Raw genomic sequence first — 26,832 nt, 5'->3', positions numbered from 1 at the left:
TGTTGTATTTCTCCATGTTGGTCAGGCTGGTCTCGAACCCCCGACCTCAGGTGATCCACCCGCCTTGGCCTCCCAAAGTCCTGAGATTACAGGCATGAGCCACTGGGCTCAGACCCCATTGCTTTCCAAACTCACCACCACACAGGAGGCCCACATGATTAAAGAGCCCTATTCTCTCCTCCAAACCTCTGGTCCCATCCTCACCATTCCTCTCCCTGTCCCCTAATTTCAGCTATACTAGATTTCTTGTGGTTTCCTGAATACACGCCTCTCATATGCCTGTGCCTTAGCACACCATCACCCTTCTGCCTGGAAAAGTCTTCCTCCATATAGCCATCCTCATTGGTAGACGTACCTTCTCTCTCTGCCCCTAGTCTGGGTTGAGTAACTTCCTAGCTGTGCAAGCTGTCTTTGTTTGCCTCTCCAGAACTTCTCTCTACTTTTCCACCCACTTTGTGTCCCAGGTGGTTGGGCTCTGGACTGCATCAAAGGACTCCTTTGCCCTTGGGATCCTGGTTGGGTTTGGCCAATGGGAGGTACTAACAAGAGACCAGAAGGTGGAAGAAAGATTGAGGCATTTATTCCACCAGTTTCTTCTTTTCAGGGCAGCAGCTGCCTTCATGTAAGCTCACCTCTCCCATCTGGCAGCCCTCTGGTAGAGCTCTAGTGGTTTCTGGGTTTCACTAACCGCTCTTTCAAGCTTAGCAGTGGTAGTGATTTCCTACTATTGCTAACCCTGGGGTGCTTCTTCCTAAACAGTCTCTATTCTCTTCAATCACGCCTTTTGAGTGTGGCATCTACAGACAGTTCCCGACTTACAGTGGTTCAACTTAAGATTTTTTGACTTTACGATGGTGTGAAAGTGATATGCATTCAGTAGAAACTGGTAAGATATTCTCTCTGGATGCTGGGCAGAGGCAGCGAGCCACAGCGCCCAGTCAGCCACGTGATCACCAGGATAATCAATTGCTAGTGAACAGTGTACTGTGTTACCGGATGATTTTGCCCAAATGTAGGCTAATATAAGTGTTCTGAGCACATTTAAGGTAGGTAAGCCTAAGCTGTCATGTTTGGTAGGTGTTTTAAATGCATTTTTGACACATTTCCAACTCTTCTTTGAGACAGGGTCTCGCTCTGTCACCCAGGCTGGAGTGCACTGGCACAATCTCGGCTCACTGCAGCCTCTGCCTCCTGGATTCAAGCAATTCTCCTGCCTAAGCCTCCTGAGTAGCTGGGACTACAGGCGCACACCACCACACCCAGCTAAGTTTTGTACTTTTAGTATAGATGGGGTTTCACCATGTTGCCCAGGCTGTTCTAGGACTCCCGACCTCAGGTGATCCGCCCGCCTCAGCCTCCCAAAGTGCTGGGATTACAGGCATGAGCCACCGTGCTCGGCCACATATTTCCAACTTCTGATGAATTTATTGGGACACGACTGTATCATAAGTCAAGGAACATCTGCATTTTCTGCAGGGCCCCTGAACCATGTTCCTGTAACACCAAATTATTGTAATTTTTTTTTTTTTTTTTTTTTTTTTTTTTTTTTTTTTTTTTTTTTTGAGATGGAGTCTCGCTCTGTCGCCCAGCCCAGGCTGGAGTGCAGTGGCGCGATCTCGGCTCACTGCAAGCTCCGCCTCCCGGGTTCACGCCATTCTCCTGCCTCAGCCTCCCGAGTAGCTGGGACTACAGGCGCCCACAACCGCGCCCGGCTAATTTTTTGTAATTTTTAGTAGAGACGGGGTTTCACCGTGGTCTCGATCTCCTGACCTTGTGATCCGCCCGCCTCGGCCTCCCAAAGTGCTGGGATTACAGGCGTGAGCCACTGCGCCCGGCCTGTAATTTTTTTTTAACATCTGTCTTCTCTTTGGGGTTGTGTTCTCTGGGGCTGAGGACTACTTTTCTGTTGTATCTTAGCATCCTAGCACAGGGTTATGACAGGGGCTCTTGTGAAAAGAATGAAAGAAAAAAATATGAATATTCTCATCATTCCACGCTCTTCTCTATACATGCTTTAGGGTGGTGACCATTAGGGTTTCCCAGAAAGACTCCATCATCACTTGAGATATGCAGAATCAGATCATGTGGCCATTTTGTTTCAGCACAAAGACCCCTGTCCAGACAGTCTGGCAAATATGATCAACCTTTGGCTAAGCCACCTGGAGCATGAGTCCTTCCCAGGAGGAGTATGGGCAGAAAAACAGAGCCAAGCATGCTTTGCTGCTGACTTATCTGAAAACCAGCCTTGGAGTAGCAATAAGCAAAGGGGTGGGGTGAGGCTAGGGTCAGAGTCGGGTTTGGACAGGGCCTTTGGCAGGACAAGGACAACACAGTTCTAGTGATTCAGGGGGCCTGGAGAAAGCATCTCTGCACCTCAGTTTCCCCGTCCATAAGTTGAAGATTGACAAGATGATCCTTAATGGCCCTTTCAACACAGATACTGTAGTGGATATCTGTAGATTTTGCCTTTCAACTATCCAGTCCTCTTTTTGGTAAGAGACACCTTCCCTCCGTCAGCTCATGTGGGCAGATGTGCAGACTGCACTTCTGACTCAAGGGTGAGCATGTGATCCAGGCCTGGATAACCAGAGCATCCAATCCCCCCAGTCAATGTGATGGTTTGAGGATAGGTACAAGGCTTGAGCCTGGCCAGAGTATTCCATCGCTTTAAGAGATGAGGTCTTGCTATGTTGCCCAGGCTGGTCTCGAACTCCTGGGCTCAAGCGATCCTCCTGCCTCAGCCTCCCAAAGTGCTGGGATTACAGGCATGAGCCATCTCGCCCCATCTAGTCCATGCCTTTCAGCCACAATGTTAGGCTCAGGAATAGACATGTGACCTAGATGGTCCAGTAACTCTCAGTTCTGGAACATCTAACTGTAAGGGAAGAGAATATTTATGCTCAGTTGCTCAAGAGGACAGGATATAATTCAGGAGCTGCTGACCAATGTCCTGCCACTACCAGGGAGAACTTGATAATGGAGCCAATGAGGAAGAAGACCAGGTCCTGGTGACAGTTGGAGCCCCTGAATACAGCTGTAGCTGAAACCAGTTACCTGTGTGTTCCTAATTACAAGAGCCAATAAATCTCATTCTCCATTCATTCAGCTTAAGGTAATTTGAGTTGTAGTCTCTACCACTTATGACCAAAGGAGCCCTGATCTATACAGAAATTCCATTTTTCCTTTAAATGTTAAGAAGTCAGACACAAAAGACTACATATTGTAGAATTTCACTTATAAGAAATGACTAGGCTAGGTGGGGGGCTCATGCCTGTAATCCCAGCACTTTGGGAGGCCAAGGCAGGAGGACTGCTTGAGCCCAGGGGTTTGAGACCAGCCTAGGCCACATAGTGAGATCTCATCTCTCAAAAAAATAAAGAAGTTGGCTGAGGCCAGGTGCGTGGCTCATGCCTGTAATCCCAGCACTTGGGGAGGCTGAGGCAGGCAAAGTACGAGGTCAGGAGTTTGAGACCAGCCTGACTAACATGGTGAAACCCCATCTCTACTAAAAATACAAAACATTAGCCACACGTAGTGGTGGACACCTGTAATCCCAGCTACTCAGGAGGCTGAGGCAGGAGAATCGCCAGAACTCAGGAGGCGGAGGTTGCAGTGAGCTCAGATTGTGCCATTGCACTCCAGCCCAGACGACAGAATGAGACTCCTTCTCAAAAAAAAGTCGAGCATGGTGGTATGCGCCTGTCATTTCAGCTATATAGAAGGGTCACTTGAGTCCAGAAGGTCAAGGCTTTAGTGAGCCGTGATCACATCACAGCACTCCAGCCTGGTGACAGAGTAAGATCCTGTCTCAAAAAAAAAAAAAGGCCGGGAACGGTGGCTCACGCCTGTAATCCCAACACTTTGGGAGGCCGAGGTGGGCAGATCACCTAAGGTCAGGAGTTCGAGACCAGCCTGGACAACATGGTGAAACCCCATCTTTACTAAAAATACAAAAATTAGCCAGGCATGGTGGCGTGCACCTGTAATCTCAGCTACTTGGGAGGCTGAGGCAGAAGAATCACTTGAACCCGGGAAGTAGAGGTGGCAGTGAGCTGAGATTGTGCCATTGCACTCCAGCCTGGGCAACAAGAGTGAAACTCCATCTAAAGAAAACAAAAACAAAAACACTGAATTGTATACTTTAAAACAGTAGATCTTAGAGTATGAGTTGTATTTGCAAAAAAAAAAAAAAAAAAAAAAAAAAAGAAGAAAAGAGGCCGGGCACAGTGGCTCACACCTGTAATCCCAGCACTTTGGGAGGCCAAGGCAGGCGGATCATGAGGTCAAGAGATGGAGACCAGCCTGGCCAACATGGTGAAACCCCATCTCTACTAAAAATACAAAAATTAGCTGGGTGTGGTGGTGCATGCCTGTAGTCCCAGCTACTTGGGAGGCTGAGGCTGAGGCAGGAGAATCGTTTGAACCTGGGAGGTGGAGGTTGCAGTGAGTCAACATCAAGCCACTGCACTCCAGCCTGGGCGACAGAGAGAGACTCTGTCTCAAAACAATAATAAATATAAAAGAAATTTCATTATAGCCAGTGGAGCTCCCCCAGGGAGTGAATAGAAGCATCTGATCCCTCTCAGTTTCCTTGTGATAGGAATAGAAGTTACCAAAGCAAACACTGCAGAATTGGGTAGTGCTTTATTTCAGGGAAATATAAAGGGAAATGAATGCTATTATAACTTGGTATAGCAGAAGAAATGGCTAGTTTTGCTTTCCAACTACAAACATAAATGAGGATCTCAGCACTTAAGGTAAAACGCAATAAGCACAAAAGGAGAGTTCACTGGGGACTGGACTTCCTCATTTACTCTAGAAATTATGAGAACCAGCAGCAACATTCCTCGAGCATCCATCTCAACACCAAGTTCCTTTGTTCTATTTACCAGATGACCAGGAATCATAGATCAGTTTGGCTGCAACTGTGTCTTCCACTGCCATTCCTAGAATAGACAGAAATTTGGTTCACCTTTGGTCAGAACAACTTTTCCTGAAACAACCCAGGCCCCATGGCTGGCAGTTTCCTGATACGTGTCCATGTTGCCAGTGCCCATTGGAATAACAGGGACTGATACTCAGAGGTGAGTTCAGGCTTAGATGGTCTACAAAGGGGCAGAGAATATGACACTAAGAAACACCCACCAAAAAATTGTGTGTCCTTCTAAATCTAGCTCAGGGCTGAGCAAACTTATTTTTTTGAGACAGAGTCTCGCTGTCGCCCAGGCTGGAGTGCAGTGGCGTGATCTTGGCTCCCTACAACCTCCACCTCCCAGGTTCGAGCGATTCTCCTGCCTCAGCCTTCTGAGTAGCTGGGATTATAGGCACATGCCACCAGGTCTGGCTAAATAGATATATATTTTTGTATATTTACTAGAGTTGGGCTTTCACCATGTTGGCCGGGCTAGTTTTGAACTCCTGACCTCAGGAGTCAGGAGATCCACCCGCCTCGGCCTCCCAAAGTGCTGAGCTTACAGGCATGAGCCACTGGGCCCAGCCTGAGCAAACTTTCTAAAAGGGTCAGACAGTAAATCTTTTAGGCTTTGTGGGCCACAGGGTCTCTACTACGATTATTCAACTCTGCCTTTAGAGTAGAAAGTACAGCCAACAGGTAGACAAAAGAGCCTGACTGTGTATCAGTGAAATTATGTATGGAACTGAAGCTTGAATTCTGTATCATTTTCATACATCATGAAATATTTTCTCCCCCCGATCATTTGAAAATCTAAAAATGATTTCAAGCTCATAGGCCACACAAAAGCAGGAAGCCGGGCGGGTCTGGCCCACAGGCTGCAGTTTGCTGACCCTTGGTCCAGTTCGAACGCTGCATCCTTTGGCAGCTCCCCTTTGTCTTGTAGTTTTGGTAGACACCTCAACCTCTGCACCCAGCGCAGATACATAATTAGGTGCTTGATATGCATCCGTTAGGTGAAATGATGTGCCAATAAACTAATCCCCAAAAGTAAGAAAGCAAAAATTGCCAGAAAGAACAGAACAAGTTTCTGCAGCATTTTGGCTCCTGAAGTGGGGGCTGGCTGACCTCTGATCTGCCATGACCTCTGAAGCTTTCAGACAAAACTGGATCCATGTGATGTCTTTGAACCAGGCTCCAGATAAAGTTTTATTGCCTTTGTCTTCCAGTGCATGAGAGATTTTAAAGACATTTGCCAACCTGCAAGGCATGCATACTTAACCAATGGCATGGGCTCTGGGTGGCCAGAGCACTCTTGATGCTCTGCCAGGCATTAACTCTTTTGCTGCTTGATCATGAAGTATGGAAGGTCATGAGAGGGGGACAGAGGACACTCTTTTTTTTTTTTTTGAGACAGAGTCTCGCTGTGTCGCCCAAGCTGGAGTGCAGTGGCGTGATCTTGGCTCACTGCAAGCTCCACCTCCCGGGTTCAAGTGATTCTCCTGCCTCAACCTCCCAAGTAGCTGGGATTGCAGATGTACACCACCACGCCTGGCTAATTTTTGTATTTTTAGTAGAGACAGAGTTTCATCATGCTGGCCGGGCTGGTCTCAAACTCCTTAGCTCAAGTGATCTGCCCACCTCGGCCTCCCAAAGTGCTGGGATTACAGGCGTAAGCCACAGAGCTCAGCCTGTTCCCATGTACTTCTGTTTCCTTCAGTCTCATAGGGTGGAAGAGGACCTGGGGCAAGGGACAGACTGGCCACTGGGACCCCACCCTTTGTTGGGCTTCTATAAGGTACCCCATACAACTCAGGTGGTAGGGGGCTCCCCGTGGAAGCCCGCCTCGAAGCAGCAAGTGGGAGAGTAGGGAAGGAGGGAATGAACAGGGCTCAGGCTATACTTTCCATCTGACTCTCTTTCAGGTTGGGTCTCTGCCATTTCCCTTAAGGATCCTGTCCTTTAACATCTTTGTCCCCTGCCCCCTCCATCTCTGAAGGGTACCTTCTGAGTTTCATTAAGATCTGCACCTAACTGATTCATTTTATATGCACATCCCACCTAATCCTCACTGGTGACAGGTGGTGAGGAAACTGTGGCCTAGAGAGGTCAGATCACTTGCCTAAGGACACATGCCTTTGAGTGGCAGGGAAGGGACTCCGACCCAGGACTGCTGAGTTCCAGAGTTCATGGGCTTCATCACTAGGCTAAGCCATGTAAATAATTGACCTGAATGATGGAGCACAATGATTCAGCTGTAGAGTCTGGTGGTCATTCCTCTTCCCACCAATGGGTGAACCTGCCTTGTGCTCTAGTTGGATTTGTGCCCAGGGAGCAGTGGATCTTACCCAAAGACTTGAACACTGTGGTCTTCTCACAGTGGGCTGGCTTCACTCCCTTAATCACTTCTCCCAGCTCAGCAAAGATCTCGGCCTAGGAAACAAACATACGCTGACCCAGGCATGAAGCTAAAGTCTGCTCAGGGTTGACTTTTAAAGCCAGCCCAGGGAATTCCTGAGCTGGATAAGAGAGAAATTTGGCTCAAAAAAAAAATTATTCTTTGTACACTGAATGATATTAGGGAAGAGGCTGGTCCCCGAAATCCTTTTGGGGTGGCATTTGCTTTTGTGATACCATAAACACAGAGATTCAAGTTGGTGTCCAGGGAGCTGTCGTGCCAAGATCATTGTGTCAGTGAGGAAATAGACATGCTTTTATCTGAACATGCATGCCAGCAGCTCCCTTCTTGTTTTGAAGCTGATTATAACAGTAAAATGAGGCCAGAAGGTGGGCAACACAATCTTATCGTGTTGGCCACATTGGGAAGGTTTCCAGGCTGCAAGAAGCTTCCAATCCCACTGCTTTATAGGACAGCCCAGCAAAAAAATAAAATCCATTGAGCTTCTCCTTCCAGGAACACACATGTCACCACCCATAATGCCCACATTTTTCTGCAATGGAATTAAAGAGGGTTGCAAACTGTTTAGGAGCTCCCTCCCCTACAAGGAGATAGGGTGGCTGAGGTCTTGAGCAGCCCTAACTGGAAGGGAAGTTAATGAAACCCTGGGATTCAGGTGAGGCCAGCCAGGTGGCAGCCCTGACCCGGGTCAGAAGAGCCTCACCCCTGACAACAGGACATCTCCAGACTCCTTCAGGGCAGCCTCCTGGGAATCCACGTACAGCACAGCTTCCTTCATGAGCTCATCATCCAGTTCTCTCCAGTCAGGTCGGCTGGCTCCGACAGCTAAGAGACAGCAAAACAGACCCTAAGCCCAGGATTAGTGCCAAAGGCTACTAAGAAAGCCAAAGCATAGGAGACAGGTGAACAAAGGACCCGTGAGCACACTCAGATTCAAAATACCCCCTCATCCCCCAGGTCATGCCTCTGCCAATCAGTAAGACCAAATACCTTATTAAGAAATAGGCCAGGTGTGATGGCTCACACCTGTAATCCCAGCACTTTGGGAGGCTGAGGCAGGCGGATCACTTGAGTCCAGGAGTTTGAGACTAGCCTGGCAAACATGGCAAAACTCCGTCTCTACTAAAAATACAAAAAATTACCCAGGTGTGGTGGCTCACGCCTGTAGTCTTAGCTACTCTGGACGCTGAGGCACGAGAATCGCTTGAACCTGGGAGGCAGAGGTTACAGTGAGCCAAGATCATGCCACTGCACTCCAGCCTGGGCAACAGCGTGAGGCTGCATCTCAAAGAAAAAAAAAAATACTACCTACCATTTTGCCTTTCTATTCCATATCCCACGTCATTGCCAAAAGATTTTGAGACGACACAGCATTCATTTACAGGGTGTCTACTATCTGTGGGATGTTTTGCACATACTATTTATAGTTCTCACAAGTACATTTCAAAGTCTGGTTCTCACTTAACAGATGCACAAATGGAGGCTCAAAGAAGTGAAGGTGTTTGCCAAGGTAAAGGATCTGATGGGTGAATCTAGGTCTGAGAGAGCCCCCGGGCCTTCACACCTCTTCTGCTTAACGGGAGCAACAACTTCCTCACAAAAATCCCGAACCAGAGACATCACTTGGAGCTTATTCACACCCTACTTTCCTCTTGATCTCCATCATTCCCATTCCTCACCCCCAACCAGTTCTTTTAATATCTATTTTTTTTTCTTTTTGGAGAGAGGGTCTCACTCTGTTGTCCAGGCTGGAGTGTAGTGGTGCAATCAGATCTCACCACAGGCTGGGCGCAGTGGCTCACGCCTGTAATCCTAACACACTTTGGAAGGCTGAGGTGGGTGGATCACTTGAGGTCAGGAGTTCAAGACCAGCCTGGCCAATATGGTGAAACCCTGTCTCTACTAAAATACAAAAATTAGCGGGGCATGGTAGCACACGCCTGTAATCCCAGCTAGCTGGGAGGCTGAGGCAGGAGAATCTCTTGAACCTGGGAGTCGGAGATTGCAGCAAGCCAAGATTGTGTCACTGCGCTCCAAACCAGGCGACAGAGTGAGACTCCATCTCAAAAAACAAACAAAAACTCACCACAGCCTCAGACTCCTGAGCGCAAGTGATCCTCCCGCCCTCAGCCTCCCAAACTGTTGGGACCACAGGCATGTACCACTGTGCCCCTTTCCCTCTCCTCACCCCGGATTCTCTCTTAACTCATGACAAAAAAAAAAAAAAAAAAAAAGGCCCAGTGTCAGGGTCATGGAGAAGTCTCGGCAGAAAGAAAACTGACTTCATCCTGGCCTGAACTCTCCGCATCCTCTGTGGATGGAGTCCAGGACCAGAATGATGAAACCAAGGTGTGGCGCCCCCTAGGGCACTGGGACACAGGAGAATGCAGAGGCTGCCACCAAATGCCTGCAAGGCCAGGGAGGTAATGAAAATGAGCAAAGCAGGTCAGAGGGACCGGATTAGATGTGGTGGAGACTGAGGGGCGGAGAAGCCAGCGGGCCCTTCCGAAGGGGACAGCCATTGTTCAGCTCCAGCTAATCATTACCATGTGTGAATGTAGATCCACTGTTACCAGATACGCCCCAGTTGTTTTCGTAAAAGAGAAACAGGAAATCTATTTGCATATGTCACTCCTTGAGTTTTAGATCACTCTATGGTCCAAACCAAACACATCTGCTGACTGGATCCGGCCCCTGGCCGGCTAGTCTTTGAAAACTGCTATAAAGCCTTATACAAATATAAGACAGCATTTATATGCCTTCTTCCACTGCCGCCCAGTTTTCTCCCTTTGTTCCCTCCCGTTCTGTTCTCCTTCATTCTAATTTCCAAAGACAGTTGTGTAAAAATGTCCATCTTGAAGGTTGTTTGTGCAGAGAGTTCTATAGAACAAAAGCACTAGCTAAGGAAGCTTGTAAATAAATCATAAGCTGGTGGGAACAAAATCCCCCTTTCTCAGGCCACTCCTTCTCACTGGACCCTTTCCCCCGCACAACCACTGCTTATGAGCGGGGCAAGTTCTCAAAGGGTTGTGTGAGGTCACTCAGGCGGAGGGAGGTAGGCCAGGCAGTGAAGAGAGAGAGGCCTGACTCAGACAAGGCTCTGGCTTGGCTATGATGAGGCTAAATGAGTGAGGGTCGAAGACAGGCTGACAGGGTGTCGGGGCAGGAGGAAGGAGGCGTGGGGGAGGTTGGAACTGGGCCTGTCACTCCGCCGAGCTGTAAACTAAGTAGAATCTGTTGGTGTTTCCCTGTTGTCTGCGCTTGTGACACATTTTTCTTAAATGTATGTGTTGCCTCTGTGAACACATAAACCAATCTTGTCCCTGGGCCAGGAAAGCAGAAGAGATGCCTTGACTCAAAATCAAGTCAGCCCTTCCTGGAGAATGATTCCAAGTGAGAGAGGGATCCCACATAAGGGAGATTCTCTGTGGATGGATGTGAGGATGGAGAGTCCATATGACAGGGAATTTGGGTCTTCTCTGGGAGCTGAGAATGGCCCCAAGGAAAGGGGCTCCCCCATCCTCCAACGTAAGCAACTGAATCCTGCCACACCATGGGAGCCTGCAAGAGGACCCCTGAGCATGAGATGAGATTGCAGCCTGGGTGTCACCCAATTTCTTTTTTCGTGAGACTTTGCGCAGAGGATCCAGCTACCTACGCCCGGTCTCCTGAACCACAGGAACTGTGAGATGATAATAATGTGTTGTTTTAAGCTGGGGGAAAAAAAAATCAAGTCTGTCTTCCTGAAGATGCAGCTTTGGAAACCCATTTCACCATGAACTGGTTTCCCTTTGATTTCCCAAGTCCTTCCAGAAATGGTCTTATTGTCTATAAACTCAGCCCTGACTCACCTCTTACCCATTCCCTGGACCCAATCTGACCACGAGTCCCATGCTGGTGGAAATCTGAGACTTTCAAATTACTCTGATCCCTTCCTCAAACGTGCCATGTTCGCTTCCACACTCAAGGCCTTTGTATCTGCTCTTCTCTCTTGGGGACGGCTTCAGCTGATCTGATCAGCTGTTGGCATGGCTGGTTCTTCCTCTTCATTCAGCTCACAGCTCAAAACCCACAGCTTAGAGAGCTTGTCAGATAACCCAACTGAAAACACCTCTCTCTGCTTCTACCTTCCACTTCCACTACCAGCCTCTATCACCCAGGGCCTTGTTCTTCCTGGCCTCGTCTTCAGCCAGAACTATCTAATTCCTCTATGTGTTCATTTGTTGTCTATCTCTCCTCACTGAAATTAACCACCAGGAAACCAGCGACCTTGACTGTCTGGTTATTGTGGCATCCCCAGCATCTAGAAGAGTGCCTGGCACACGGCAGAGATTCAGTCAGAATGTATGATTGAATACGTCATCATTTTACTTGGCTCTTGCCTGCTCATCTGCCCACGTGTGCAAAGCTCTTAGCGTCTGAGTTCACACCATGTGCTTGTCACTAAAACACAGGGCACCGAGACCATCTTTAAATCCTCTAGAATTTGCCTGCTCTGCTCACCAGAATTCAGTCTTCCTGTTGGAAGGCAATAATGAGTATTATTTAAAGCTTGGACTCTGAGGATAGAGTGCCTCAGTTCAAATCCCAGCTCTGCCATCAAGAACCTCTGATTTTGGGCTGGGCGCAGTGGCTCACACCTGTAATCCCAGCACTTTGGGAGGCTGAGGAGGGCAGATCATTTGAGATCAGGAGTTCAAGACCAGCCTGGACAACATGGTGAAACCCCATCTCTACTAAAAACACAAAAAAAGTAGCTGGGCGTGGTGGCGCGTGTCTGTAATCTCAACTACTTGGGAGGCTGAGACAGGAGGAGTCACTTTACATGGGAGGCAGAGGTTGTGGTGAGCCAAGATCATGCCAGTGCACTCCAGCCTGGGTGACAGAGTGAGACTCCATCTCAAAAAAAAAAAAAAAAAGTGTGACTTTGGAAAAGTTATATAATTTCTCCATGCCTTGGTTTATCCCCCTGTAAGATGGAGTTTATTATAGTAGTTCCTGCCTTATAAGTTGGTTATAAGTATTTAATGACATTATACATAGAATAATATCATTTAATATAAATAGAATAATGTCATTTAATATGCAAAGAATTATACAAAGAATTTGGGACAGCACCTGCAATAGTATTAGATATAGACCAGCCCTTGCTATAATACCCAGAGCCATCTGAAGGTCTACAGAGGCCCCAGGCACCCTCATGTCTAGAATCCCCTCTCCTGCCCCTTGTCCTGTCACACATATTAAAAAGCATATACATGTCACATAAAAAATTACAGAACAAAAGAAATTTAAAGTTTTATAATTCTTAGTGTTAAGAACAAATGACTCATTTAGCCTTTGTGATTTAAACTCCATCACATTTCAGAATTGAGCTGTGAATTACCATTTACCATAATTTTACATGTTATGGCCAGGCGTAGTGGCTCATACGTGTAATCAATCCCAGCACTTTGGGAGGCTGAAGTGGGTAGATTGCTTGAGGTCAGGATTCGAGACCAGCCTGGCCAACATGGTGAAACCTCGTCTCTACCAAAACTTACAAAAAATTAGCTGGGCATGGTGGCACATGCCTGTAGTCCCAGCTACTCGGGAGGATGAGGTGGGATAATCGCTTGAACCCAGGAGGCAGAGGTTGCAGTGAGCTGAGATCTCGCCACTGCATTTCAGCCTGAGTGACAGAGTGAGACCCTGTCTCAAAAAAAGAAAAAAAAATTTACATTTTATAGAACATTAAATATTCATTAGTTTCAGATTTGTAATTTCCCTTTTACATTTTTTAGAGCAAATATTGTTTGTTTTTTAAGATGGAGTCTCACTCTGTTGCCCAGGTTAAAGTACAGTGGCACAATCTTGGCTCACTGCAACCTCTGCCTCCTGGGTTCATGTCATTCTTTTTTTTTTTTTTTTTTTTTTTTTTTTTTTTTTTTTTTTTTTTTTGAGACGGAGTCTCGCTCTGTCGCCCAGGCTGGAGTGCAGTGGCCGGATCTCAGCTCACTGCAAGCTCCGCCTCCCGGGTTCACGCCATTCTCCTGCCTCAGCCTCCGGAGTAGCTGGGACTACAGGCGCCCGCCACCTCGCCCGGCTAGTTTTTTGTATTTTTTAGTAGAGACGGGGTTTCACCGGGTTAGCCAGGATAGTCTCGATCTCCTGACCTTGTGATCCGCCCATCTCGGCCTCCCAAAGTGCTGGGATTACAGGCTTGAGCCACCGCGCCCGGCCTCATGTCATTCTTGTGCCTCAGCCTCATGAGTAGCTAGGACTAGAGGTGCAAGCCACCAGGCCTCGCTAACTTTTGTATTTTTAGTAGAGATGGGGTTTTGCCATGTTGACCAGGCTGGTCTCAAACTCCTGGCCTCAAGCAATCCAGCTGCCTCGGTCTCCCAAAGTGCTGGGATTACAGGCATGAGCCACTGCACCTGGCCAAATATTGTTTTTTTCAATCTCACACATTTTCAAGGCCCTTAAATAGCTTGGGAATTCTGCATGAATAAACTAGCTCTACAGATGTAGCCGACTGGTCCAGTGTAGAGAGTAGCCTGGCCACCACCCATCATGCCTTATGGAGCCACTCTACTTACCATTGATGTGAGCCCCTGGCTTCACCCATTCACCAAACAAAATGGGCTCTGTTGCCAGGGTGACTGTGATGATCACATCTGCACCTGCCACAGCCTCCTGGACCGAAGAACAGACCTGTACCTCTCCTTGCACTGTGTCTGCAAACTTCTCTGCATTTTCTTTGGTGCGGTTCCATATCCTCACCTTCATTGGGAGTAACAAGAACGACACTAGTGCCATTTTTTTGCTGCTTATGTTACACTAAGCCCAGGGATGCAAAGGGAAAGTTGAACCACTCTGAGATAGGGGCTGATGGTTATCTAAATCACTCCTAAATCATTCCCCATGGAGAATGGACATTTGATCAGGGGTACAGCATTAACTTAGACATCTGGCCAGGTATTTGAAAATGAGCATTCTCTACCACTTTCCCCGTTTAAAAAGGGTAGAAGTATTTCACTTCTAGGCCAAGATGCACAGCCTCAATAGCTAAATAGCTATTATATATTAATAGCATAATAATTAGCAGAGCAAGTTCTGGAGCCAGGTAGGCTTGGAACCAATCTCTGCTACTTCCTGAAATTGCTTCATGTCATTCAGCCTTAGTTTCCACATCTGTAAAATGGAAGTGATAACTGGCAAAGTCTGTGTGGAACTCACACTTTATGTCTGAGACCCCGTAAAGGAGTTGTAATGGGTGCGAGATTCATACAAAGGATTATTTTTGACAATGTTTTTCATGGAATGACTTGATTGGTGAAGGATACTTAGGAAATTCAAGATCAGAAGAGTTTGAAGGTAAATGGCACAGCCAATGAAAAGGCCAAGAATGGTAGCTACAGCTGGAATCCTGAAAGCTGCTGGGGTTAGGGGGTGGGACAGTGGCCTCGCCAGGAGCTGGGGACTTGCCGACTTGCTTGACAGGTTCCAATGTTTGGGTCAAGGGCTTGTCACCTGTCAACTGAAAATAAGGCCTACAGAATTTCTTATAAGGGAATATAATACATACAGAAACAAACTTTATGTCTAAGCATGTTCACCAAGCAAGGTGAAAAACAGAACATTTTGCCCAGCCAGAAGTGCATGGTTAACTTCTTCACCCTTCTTTATAGAAGACTATGCAAATTTTATGCAAAAATTAGATAACCTGAAAAGTGATGTTAGAACATTCAGTAAGAGAGGATATAAAATGGTGCGTATCTAACATTATTAACACTATGTTATAAAAAGCTGAAGAGGAAAGATCAGAGAACATTAACTGCCTTTGAAAACAGATAAAAGGGCATTTTTCTTTTGTTTTCTTCCTTGTATTAAAAGTAATGGCAACCGGGCACAGTGGCTCATGCCTGTAATCCCAGAACTCTGGGAGGACAAGGCAGGTGGATCACCTGAGGTCAGGAGTTTGAGACCAGCCTGGCCAACATGGTGAAACCCCGTCTCTACTAAAAAATACAAAAATTAGCCAGGTGTGGTGGTGGGCACCTATAATCCAAGCTACTGGGGAGGCTGAGGCCCAAGAATCACTTTAACCCGGGAGGTGGAGGTTGCAGTGAGCCGAGATGACGCCACTGCACTCTAGCCTGGGCGACGGAGCAAGATTCCATCTCAAAAAAAAAAAAACAAACAACAACAAAAAAAAACTGCAATTACTTTTGCACTCATCTAATTTTAAGTCTATATTTCCCAAGGCAGTGGTTTTATTTTCATCATTAAATCATACTTTAAATCTGCTCCATCCCTTTCATACACACACATAAAATAAAATAGCATCAAACATTCCCAGGGGAAGCATGAGCCGCAGAGAAGGGAAGGTGGACCAGTATGGAGACCGCAAAAGAGACAGGCTGTGGCTTACTGGTCTCCAGGTCTCTTCCCACCCAGTTTCTTGATCCATAACCTTGAATACTTAAAAACTCTGGATTCTCCTAAGAAAAACATAATAGACAGGGGCTAAAAGGACAACTGAATGTATACAAGAGATATAAAACAATCCTTTAACAGAGTAAGCTTGCTGTATCCTCAGACAAATGCCCTGTGAACTGAGGACTGGAAACAGGTAACCAGATCTTTCCCCGACTCTTATCATCCATCCCCTTCTGGGAAGTCATGAAGATACAACAATGGTCTAGGTGGGGCTCACAGCTTAATTATTTCAGAATAACCTGTGGTGCAGTGAAGGAGTACAGACAGCTCAAGGACCACCCTCTTCCCTCTCCTCTCCCACCCCCGCCCCGGGACTTACCTCCTTAAAGGAGAACTGCTCTGTGAAGATCTCATAGTGGCTGTAGGCCTGGACCCCAGCTCCAAGGATGCACAGCACCTCACTGCTGGGGGGTTTTAGAAACTGTGTGAGAGAAATGAAGTGGCAAAGGTCAAGGGAGACCCTAGCAGATAGGTACAAAACTAAGACGGTTTGAGTATCAAGTGACTTCTGCCCTCTCTTCTGCCTCCCTCAAGAGCTTGCAGGCAATCAAGAGAATTCCCTTTTGTGTCTTAGTTTCCCCTGTGTCGAGTGGGAAGAGAAGGAAGAAGGCTTCACTGAACAGCTAATGTATGCCAATGCTTTACCCCCATGATCTCATTTAGTCTAGACATTGGCCCTATGAGTTGGGGACTCCTATTATCTTCTTCTTACAGATGAAGAGACTGAGGTCCAGAAAGGTGAACTTGCTCTGGGTCTTACAACTATTTTATAAATTTATTTATTTATTTATTTATTATTTGTTTATTTTGAGACGGAATCTCGCTCTGTCACCTAGGCTGGAGTGCAGTGGCATGATCTCGGCTCATTACAACCTCTGCCTCCTGGGTTCCAGTGATTCTCCTGCCTCAGCCTCCCAGGAGCTGGGATTACAGGTGTGCACCACCATGACCGGCTAATTTTTGTATTTTTGATAGAGATGGGGCTTCACCATGTTGACCAGGCTGGTCTCAAACTTCTGACCTCAGGTGATCTGCCCATCTCGGCCTCCCAAAGTGCTGGGATTACAGGCATGAGCCACCGTGCCCAGCCAGGTTTTACAGCTATTAAAGAGCACAGTGGGGCTCTAAAGTCACATCTTCCATACCCCAAAGCCCATGTCCTTTCTTCTATGCCATTGTGTCTCAGGTGCATGCTCCGCCATACCCACTTCTCAGAGCTCTGAGCTGCTTCTAAGAGCTGCCTGGATGCTGTGAGCCCTTCCTTCCCAGGGTTCTAGCTATATTCGCCGAGCCCACTCTGTTGATGCTTTCACAGCCTCTGTCTTCCTCTAAAGACGAATGTAGAATTAGCATCTGTGGCACCTCCTGAGGGTGTCTGTGTTTAAGAGCAGGGTTCTGTGATCAGCTCATGTCCAGTGCCACCTCTCCAATGAGGCCTTTGTGGCCTCCTTGATAGAATGCACGAGGCCATAGCCTTATTTGTTTGTAGATTTTCTTCTACAGGCCTTTAAGCCCCATGAGGACAGAGGTAGTCTTATTTGCACAGAATTGGTACACACCTACTATGACCTACAAGAGGTAGCACTGGGCTTCTCAACCTTGGTACTACTAACATGTACCGGACAATTCTTTGTTGGGGAGGGGCGCCATCCTGGGTATTATAGGATGTGCAACAGTATCTCTGGTTTCTATCCATTAGATGTTAGTAGCATTTTCCACCCCTTCAAGTTGTGGTAACTAAAAATGTCTGCACTCTCCTAAATGTGTCTGGAGCAGGTGACAAACTCATGCTCAGTGGAGAACCACTGGCATAGAGGAAAGATATCACTTGGCCCTCGACATTGTATATATTAAATAAAACCCTCTTCTGCCTTTTCTCTATTTCATTTAGTAAACTTTGAGTTCCCTGGGATCTGTTCTTTCATACAGTGCTACTCACTGGAATTCTGGAGTGTAATATGTAAAAAGTGAAAAATCTTCTTAACTACTAATTACTAGCAAAATGTCATCTCTGAAATATTAGGAATTAATTTTATCTCCTGCAGCTACCGAAGGAGAGATACCATTCTGTGCCATAAAATATAGTTCAACGTCTCTGATTTGAAAAGCTTTCAAAATGATAATATCCACAAGACTAGAAATCTTATGTTTCTGTCTGATAAGGATAATTAGATGATTTTTTTCCCTTAATTGTTACCATTTTCTGCTGTTCTCAGTTAATATGAATCTATTCTTGCAAGTACAGCTGAGCTTCAGAAATTGTTACAGTATCCCATAAAAATAACCTTCAATTTCCTAAACTAAATGTGTAATTCTGATTGGTTGTCTTACTTGATAATTTGTTGCCCTGGTAATAGTGTGATAATTGATATTTTTTAAAAATTTTCTTTTTTTGAGACAGTCTCGCTTTGTTGCCCAGGCTGGATTGCAGTGGTGTGATCTCAGCTCACTGCAACCTCTGCTTCCTGGGTTCAAGTGATTCTCGTGCCTCAGCCTCCTGAGTAGCTGGGATTACAGGCATGCACTACCACGCCTGGCTAATTTTTTTTTTTTTTTTTTTTTGTAGAGATGGGGTTTCGCCATGTTGGCCAGGCTGGTCTCGAACTCCTGACCTCAAGTGATCCACCTGCCTCGGCCTCCCAAAGTGTTGGGATTACAGGTGTAAGCCACTGCACCCAGTCGACTTTTAATGATATGTTTATAAGATTTATTAAATAGCATTAGTGGCACTTCAATCTTTTCTCATAAGCATGTAGGTTAAGTACATGTATATGAATCTGCTAGGTTTCTCATTTAAAGAGTCTGAAAGTCTGTTTCATTTGCATTTTCCAAGGCCTTGCATGGTCTGGCCCTCCCATCTGTATAGTCCTCTCTCATACCATCATGCCATGTTCCCCTGTACTTCCTGTCTTCCAGCCATACTGGCTTCCTTGCAGCTTCCCAAGCTCATGTACTTCCTCCAACCACAGGGCCTTTGCATGAATTAATTCCTTGCCATAGGATGCCAGGCTTCTTTGTCCCCTCTGCCCCTCACAAGTAACTCCTATTATCCTTCAATCCTAGCTCAAATATCCCTTACAGAGGCACAGCCACAGACTAGATCAAGACATAACTGCTTTACACTCTCATAGCACTTGTCAGCATTGTAGTTTCATATTTATTGGCATAATTTTGTTTGTTTGTTTGTTTTGAGACTGAGTCTCACTCTGTCGTCCAGGCTAGAGTGCAGTGGTGTGATCTCGGCTCACTGCAACCTCCGCCTCCAGGATTCAAGCGACTCCCTTGCTTCAGCCTCCCCAGTAGCTGGGATTACAGGCACCCGCCCCCATGCCCAGCTAATTTTTTTTTTTCTTTTTTTTTGTCTATTTAGTAAAGATGGGGTTTTGCCATGTTGGCCAGGCTGGTTTTGAACTCCTGACCTCAGGTAATCTGCCTGTCTCAGTCTCCCAGAATGCTGGGATTACAGGCGTGAGCCACTGCACCCAGCCTGTTGGTGTGATCTTTGGACTATATCTTGTCTCCCCCACTGGACCCTGTACTACATGAGGGCAGGTATTGTATCTGGTTTTGCTTACTCCATGCTGAGCATAGAACCTTGCACTTGGTGGACACTCAAATATTTGTTGAATAAATGCATGTCAGTGCTAAACCCTGATACATACTGTCACCTTGAGAAAACATATCAGTCTTCAATGAAGCTTATGTGACACCCAAGCACAAAAAATGTATTATGTTCATCAGACCCTAGAGCTCCCTATACTTATTCTCCTCCACAAAAGCCCTAAATAAAAGAGAAATGGTGGACAAGATTCAAGGCAACAAGTAAAATAGACCCTTTGTTCCTTATTGAAAGTGTTCATCTGAGCCCCTGGAAATAAAGCTGTGAAGTTTCAGCCTAAACTTTGAAGTGTCTAAACTTTGAAGTGTCAACCTGAGGCTTCCTGATTCTTCTGGGAGCACAGATTTTTATTAATGCAACAAAGCAGTGTTATTGCAGGCTGGGTCTACCAAAAGTGTGGTTTCCAGACCTGGTTGATCCTTACTCTCTGTGTTTTGATTCAGTAGGCATGGGAATTTGAGTTTTTAAAAGCTTCCCTAGCTAATGCTGCTGCATAGCTTGCTTATGTTGGAGACTTCTCATCTGGGCCAAGACCATGTGGCCTCAAAAGAACCCACAGGCATCTGGTTGTATGACTTCAGGAAACCCAAGTTTCTATTCTTCGCTGCATAAAATGAAGCCATTAATACTTTCCCTGCCTTCCTCGCAGAAACTCATAGTCCAGACAAGGGGTTGAAATGATTCTGAAAAAGACTAAAGCTCTTTATAAATGACAGGCAGTAATACGAGATTCATTCTGTTCCCAACCAGCAAACATAGCAAGGAGTCCTTGATTACTTGAGTCAGGTCTGGATATAACTAAAAACCAGTTCATTGAGGTGGGTGCTGTTGGTCTACTCCCTTCGTATACAATTACCAGATTAATCCTCCCATTCTTCCCCCCACCCCTCCAGCAGGTACCTAGAAAACTTTGAGATACAACCCGAACACCTGGTCTTTGCTGCTACACCTTTCCCTGGGTTACCATGTTCCCTTTATAATAACTTAGGAAAACCAGTGTCCCAAGACCTTGTACTTCCACATTTAATGTGAAAGACTCCAGATTCCAATCGTTCCCACAAACACCCTGTTTTCTAAGCCTGATCCTCTTAACTCTAACTTCTAAAAATGCTGTTTTTCTTATAGGATGACTTGACATTGCTCGGGAGCATCATCACCCCCATTGCTTACCATTCCGTCTGCCCGGAGCACCCCTCCGCGTTTCCACATGGTTCACTAACTCACTGCTTTCAGCTTTGACTCAAATGTCACCTTCTCAGCGAGGTCCTTCTTGGATAATGTAAAATGTGACACCTTCTCCCATACTCTCACTTCTGCTTTATCTTCATCTTTCTAACATGTTATGTGACTTTTTGGGTTGTTGTTGGTTTTATTTTTTAGCAAATTCTAAGCACACTATTAATAATTTATTAATATGTGCTAATTATTTAATTACATATTATTTATTACTATTTAACACATTATTAAACTCAAAAGGTTTTTTTTTGTTGTTTGTTTTGTTTTGTTTTTTAAGACAGAGACTCACTCTGTTGCCCAGGCTAAAGTGCAGTGGCTCGATCTCGGTTCGCTGCAACCTCCATCTCCTGAGTTCAAACGATTCTCCTGCCTCAGCCTCCCGGGTAGCTGGGATTACAAGCACCCACCACCAAGACCAGATAATTTTTGTGTTTTCATGAGAGATGAGGTTTCACCATGTTGACCAGGCTGGTCTCCAACTCCTGACCTCAAGTGATACTCCTGCCTCAGCCTCCCAAAGTGTTGGGATTACAGGCATGAGCCACTGAACCCGGCCTGTGTATCCCTTTTTATTGGTTGTCTACCTCCCCTATGTGTGCCCCTCTGTTTTGCTCACTGCCATTTCCCTAACATTTAGAACAGCGCCTGACACAGGATAGGAACTCACTCAATACTTGTCGAATGAATACACGGATCTGGCTTGGCTCTGTTCAGTTCACTCTGCCTCTTGTGTAGTACTAGCTTTGGTCTATGGGACAATCATACTGTCTTACCAGGGGCAATGTGGTACAGGGACAAGAAGCCAGTCCTGGAAGCCAGAGAGGTCAGGTATTAAATTCTTACTCTAGCACTTGTGAGCTGTGTGATCCTGGGCAATTCACAGAACCTCTCTGAGCCATATTCCTTGACCTGGAAGGTGGAGAGAATTTCTCATTTCTATTCTTCAAGACTGATGGGAAGATTGAGAATTATGCACGTATGGTACTTGGAATCTGGTCATGCACATTAAATGGTAGCTAATAATTTCATGAATTACTGTGCTCACCTGATATATCTGACATCTGGAGTTCCAGCTATGTCCAACAGGAAACCAAAATAAGTTCCCCACTTCTCCTTTAGTCTCTCAAGATTGAGATACCAGACCCCACCCAAGAGCTCACCTTCATAGTACAGCCAGCCATTCATCTTACCTTGGTGGCAATGGCAGAAACCGCAGCTGTTCTCTTTGCAGTTATGACATTTCCATCCATGACCTTGGAGGAAAGGAGAGACAGTGAGCAAGGGGCACCCCTGTCCACTACTTAAATTAGAAGAAACAGTTCTAAAATATTAGCCTAGGAAGTTTTATAGCATCCTACAAACAGCATGGGTTTCGTGTCAGCCCTGGATCCGATTCCTCCACTTAAGAGATATGCAACTTTGAACAAACACTTTAATCTTTAAGCACTGGTTTCCTCACCTGTAAAAACAAAGATAATGCCAGCCATTCAGAGGGTTATTGTGAGGATTAAATGCACTGGCTTATCTGGAAACATCTAGCACATGCTGAGCCCTCAAGAACTGCCCATTTTCTTTTCTTGCCTTAGGATTCTCAAAACACCAAATTAAGAAGGAACTTGAGAGAGAAGATTGCCATTTGGCATTTGGATAAGGGTCGTGAAACTCTTAGTGGTTCTCTGTTCCTGATGCACGTGTGGAAAGCTTCGTGAAGATGCTCAGATACCACCCTTAGATTAACCCAGTCTGTATTTCTTCTAAGAGTCAGACCCAGACAGCCCAGGTGATTCTGATACACAGCGAAGGTTGAAAATTATGCCTTGCTAGTAACAGCCACCCTCTGCACCCTTCTCTGTTTATAAGTTATTCATCTCAGCTGACCATCAAAAAAAAAGGCATCATCAACCTCATTTTACAGATGAGGAAGTGAATCACCAAGTTACTGAACAGCTTCAGCTGTCATCTAGTTTCAAAGCCCCGGGTTCTACCCTCCGGGGAACCGCTGTTGGCAGGTATATGAATGCCGTCTCCATTGGATGAGTTGGGAAGAGCTAGATATTCTCAAAGGAGTGTTGAACAGCCAGATTCTTTGGCGATCCAGAAATTCAGGGGAAAAGGAAGGAGGTTGTAAGCTCCAGCTTGGAGTGCACAGACCACAAGAGTTAACTATCAGACCTAGGATTGATTCTTGAGTCTTTCACTAACCAGCTGTGTGACCTCAAGCAAAGTGACTATACTTACCTGAGCCTCGAGGACCTCAACAGAACTTGAAGGGAAGGAGAGTTAATAAAAATACCCATAGAGGAATTTCTCAGAATTGAATGTGATCAGTGTCTCCTTCTTGGCACATAAGTGCCCAATATGTGGCAGTTAAAATGGCAGTGGTCTTAGGAGAGTCTGGACCTATGGACCGTTGACTTCGACTGAGCAGCTCTGAAGTCCAGCCATGCTAATTGTTGGTTACATAGACCTCAGTAAGTTGAACATGGTTGTTCTGACTCAGTTTCCTCATCTATAAAGTGGAAGTAATCATATTACCCATCTCATAGAATGGTTTTAAGTATTAAGAGGATTAACAAATGTGAAATGTTTAGAACAGTGCCTGACACTTTAAAAAGTACTCCATAAACGAGAGCTACTGCTACCTTTTGATACTATGATTAGATATTAAAGCAGGTCACACCGTATACCCCTCTGAAAAGGCTTCCAGGGATTACAGAACACCCCTTCTTTTCCATGTCGACAAGGATTCAGTAAGTAAATCTTCCCTTGGCTAATGGGTTCGTTCAAGCTGTGTATTTGGGGTAACTGAGTATAGGACAAGGACATATGCAAGAATGACAAGATTATTATTTCCACACTGTCACATGCTTGAGGCAGCAGTGGGCGCTGGTGCTGTGTTATGCATCTTCAGGCAGTCCTAGAAATAGATACATGAACACAGATAACCTTCACTGTTGCTGGTATCCAGTCACTTGCAGAGGGGCACATGTAGTCACAATCAAGACTCCCCCTGCTTGTGGAGAACTCACTTTTGAACTTAAATCTGGGCCCAGGGGCCCCATTCCACCCCGGGACAGGAAGTTGCTCACCGCCAGCAGGGTGCCATTGCTGGGCTCAAAGAGTAGCACAGTAGCCTGGTGGGAGGGGACGACCGAGGTGATGCCGCGGTCCTCGTAGAAGGTGACCAACTTGGTGGTCAGGGCATCCTCTGCAGCACTGTAGGCGGGCATGACCCCCAGGTAGCTACAAGGAGAGAGGGAGCAGCTTCAGCCTGTTTCCATCAATGCTGGGGTCTCTTAGAAAGTACCCATATACCCTCCTTTCTCTTTCCTTCGTCACGGCCCCACTGGCCCTCTCCCAGCCCCCGCATCCCTCCTCTGCCCTTCCCTTAGACACTATGCATAATATGTTCAGAAGTCTGACTCTGGATCAGAAAACCATTCCAGCTCTGCCACTTAGTAGCTGTGTAAGCCTAGGTAAGTCACTTAACCTCTCTGAGTCTCAGTTTTCCATCAATAAAACGGTGGCATCAATATCTCCCCAGGTGGAGAGTGCACTGAAATAAACAAGGTAACACCCGTAAAGCTCCCACTTAGCACACCGGGTAGCGCCTATTAAAAGTGGCAGCTGTTGGCAACAATTAGTCAAGCCGTCTCTTCCGTTCTTCCACCGCTCCTCTTCCTGCTCCTCCTCTTCCCCCTTTCCAGTTTCTCCTGCCCCTGGCCCCGATCCTCCTCACTCACCCCCTGTGCTTGGTCACCGGCACCACGGTGCGCACGGGCTGCATGACCCCTCCTTCGGGACCGCTGGAGAAGTTGGCCAGGGCCGTCTCTAGAGGCGGGATGAGGAGGCTGGAGCTGCGGAGGTGTTCCTCCACCTCGGCCGCGCTCAGGAACGCTGGTACGCGGTTCATCTCGCCACCTGCCTTCTAACCTCAGTCTCCGCACCGCGATCCACGTACCCTCGGCTGTGCCCTATATGAGCGCGCCCGCTGCGCTGCGGAGCCGCCTGCTGGTCACAGCCCAGCCTCCGGGGGCGGAGCAACCCCACCCCGCCCCGCCAGCTCTCTCCTCCCCCTTCACCCACCTCGACCCCTAAGGGTGGGCGAGATGGGTCCCTTCCAGCGACGGATTCCCCAAGATGGGCATCGAGGTGGCGTGCTGGGAGTCAATATTTTTCAGTCCACTTTCTCAGTTCTTATAATCAGCTGTAGCCACATTCCTTGACTTTTGCATCCTACCTAACCCCTGCCCATTAACTCGCTTTTTGCTGCTGTCTAGGTCACCGTGCCTGGGAAAGAATGGACAGGGAAAACGGTAATGGGGCTCCTTTATTTCTTAAATTACTGCCTACTGCTAGGAGATAAAAAGAGACAGAGGCTTATTTAAATTTTTTTTTTCCCCTTTTAATTCTGTCCCCATCTGGAGTCTCTTATCCTAGTCTTCCACCCACCTGTACCCCCAGATGTCTGGTCTTTGATTGCTAAGAATGCACAATTTTCTCACGGGCTAACCAACCTAACAAACCTTCACCTTTAAAGGGGGAAGTTTGCAGAGCAGGGTGTAATCGTTTCCATCTCACGAAAAGCCAAATTGCAGGATCTTTTCTTCAAGGAGTTTTTACCTGAGATGGGGAAATAAAATTCGAAACAAATGATGTAAAGCTTAAGGCAATAAATCCAAGCCATCAAATCAGTAATAGGAAAAGTAAGTTAATTCAAAGAAAAGAGAGATTATTTTGACCTGGAGTGGTTAGATAAGGGCTTCATGAAAGAGTGAGGGCGAAACGAAGGTCTGAAATAATAATAGTGACGACAACAATGGTAACATCAGGTTATTGATCTTTACTATGTACCAGATACTGCACCATGCACTTTATGTATCTTATCTCATTTAATTATACAACAACCTCTAAGGTAGGGGGGTGTTGTTATTAGTTTTACTGTCCATTGGAGGCTCTGAGAAGGGAAGAAATTTAGTTCAATATCATCCACCAAGTCAGCAGAGGAGTTGGCTTTGCCCCTTGGTTGGACTTCAGAATTATATTCCTAATCATTAAGCTACTTTGGCAGAAAGAGAGGAAGAGGGCATTACAGGCCAAATAAAGCCCTGGGGTGGAAGGCAAGTTGAAAAGCTCTGGGAACAGTGAGTTGCCAGACGTGTTAGGCTGGAATAAGTTGCTGAGGTCTAGGAGGATCAGGAGATAAAACTGAGAACAATGCTTGGAGTCAGGTAGCTAAGAATGGTGATTCCTAGGAAAGAAATCACATGCTTCAAGAGAATAAGCATTTAGAAAGATGGATCGTCTGCCAACGCATAGGATGGAACAGATGAGCGAGAGCAGAGCCTGGGAGACAGGTCAAGAGGCAGGACTGCTTAAGTTGTGCTTTGTGGTATTTTGGTTGGAAGCTACACAGAACATTTTGTAGGAAATGGTCACATCATGATAAAAGACAGTGGATGAGTAAGTGTCAAAATCAGTACCAATGAAATGAGAAATTGTACATAATGTGTTTAGCAACAGTGCTTGGCACAGAGTAGCCACATAATAAGTGAACACTTACATTAGAGAGAGAGAGAGAGAGAGAGAGAGAGAGAGAGAGACACTGGTGGTTGGGAAAAGCTGGTTTCAATGCACAATTTTGTTTCTTCAGTTCACCATCCCTAGAAATTTATGCCCAGAGCCGCTGGGCTTATAGAAATGTTTCTGGCCCATTATGTGTGTTATTAGCATCATTATTACATAACACTTATTGGGTTTAGAAAGCACAGAGATATAGCCCTGGCATGATAGCTCACACCTGTAATTCTAGCACTTTGGGAGGCCCAGGTGGGCAGATTACCTGAGGTCAGGAGTTCGAGACCAGTCTGGCCAACATGGTGAAATCCTGTCTCTACTAAAAATACAAAAATTAGCCAGGTGTGGTGGCGGGTGCCTGTAATCCCAGCTACCCAGGAGGCTGAGGCAGGAGAATCGCTGGAACCCGGGAGACAGAGACTGCAGTGAGCCGAGATTACGCCACTGCACTCCAGCTTGTGTGACACAGTAAGACTTTATTTGGCCCTTTGTTTCTCGAATGTAAACTAAAAACAAAATCCTATGACCCCCACCTACTGAATGAACCCCCTCTGGGCCAAGGGGACCCCAGCAAAACCTTAAAGA

The 26,832-nt window shown here is 46.3% G+C and overlaps 1 protein-coding gene across 1 annotated transcript; it reads right to left on the bottom strand.

The window, feature by feature from the left end:
- Positions 1 to 4,625: 4,625 nt before the first annotated feature.
- CRYM (crystallin mu) lies at positions 4,626 to 26,784 on the bottom strand. Its single transcript, XM_050774045.1, has 9 exons — positions 26,775 to 26,784; positions 24,414 to 24,689; positions 23,760 to 23,913; positions 21,861 to 21,923; positions 16,135 to 16,236; positions 13,913 to 14,096; positions 8,035 to 8,156; positions 7,261 to 7,345; positions 4,626 to 4,946 (listed from the first exon to the last, which is right to left on the bottom strand). Exons 2-9 carry the CDS (start codon positions 24,581 to 24,583, stop codon positions 4,882 to 4,884), a joined length of 945 nt encoding a protein of 314 aa, XP_050630002.1. The 5' UTR covers positions 24,584 to 24,689; positions 26,775 to 26,784; the 3' UTR covers positions 4,626 to 4,881.
- Positions 26,785 to 26,832: the final 48 nt, after the last annotated feature.

Source organism: Macaca thibetana, chromosome 20 (assembly GCF_024542745.1).
Source record: "Macaca thibetana thibetana isolate TM-01 chromosome 20, ASM2454274v1, whole genome shotgun sequence".
Classification (NCBI taxonomy): domain Eukaryota; kingdom Metazoa; phylum Chordata; class Mammalia; order Primates; family Cercopithecidae; genus Macaca; species Macaca thibetana.
The sequence above is the reverse complement of the archived record's forward strand: the minus strand, read 5'-3'. Positions and strand labels throughout refer to the sequence as shown.

Bases quoted from the DNA above. Each gene is read 5' to 3' on its own strand.
- CRYM (XM_050774045.1), bottom strand. From the start codon at position 24,583: ATGAACCGCGTACCAGCGTTCCTGAGCGCGGCCGAGGTGGAGGAACAC. The intron at 7,346-8,034 runs GTGAGGCTCTTC...TTTGTTTCCTAG, and splicing joins GAGATGTCCTGTTGTCAGGG to GCCGAGATCTTTGCTGAGCT. The intron at 4,947-7,260 runs GTAAGATCCACT...TGTCTATTCTAG, and splicing joins CACAGTGTTCAAGTCTTTGG to GAATGGCAGTGGAAGACACA.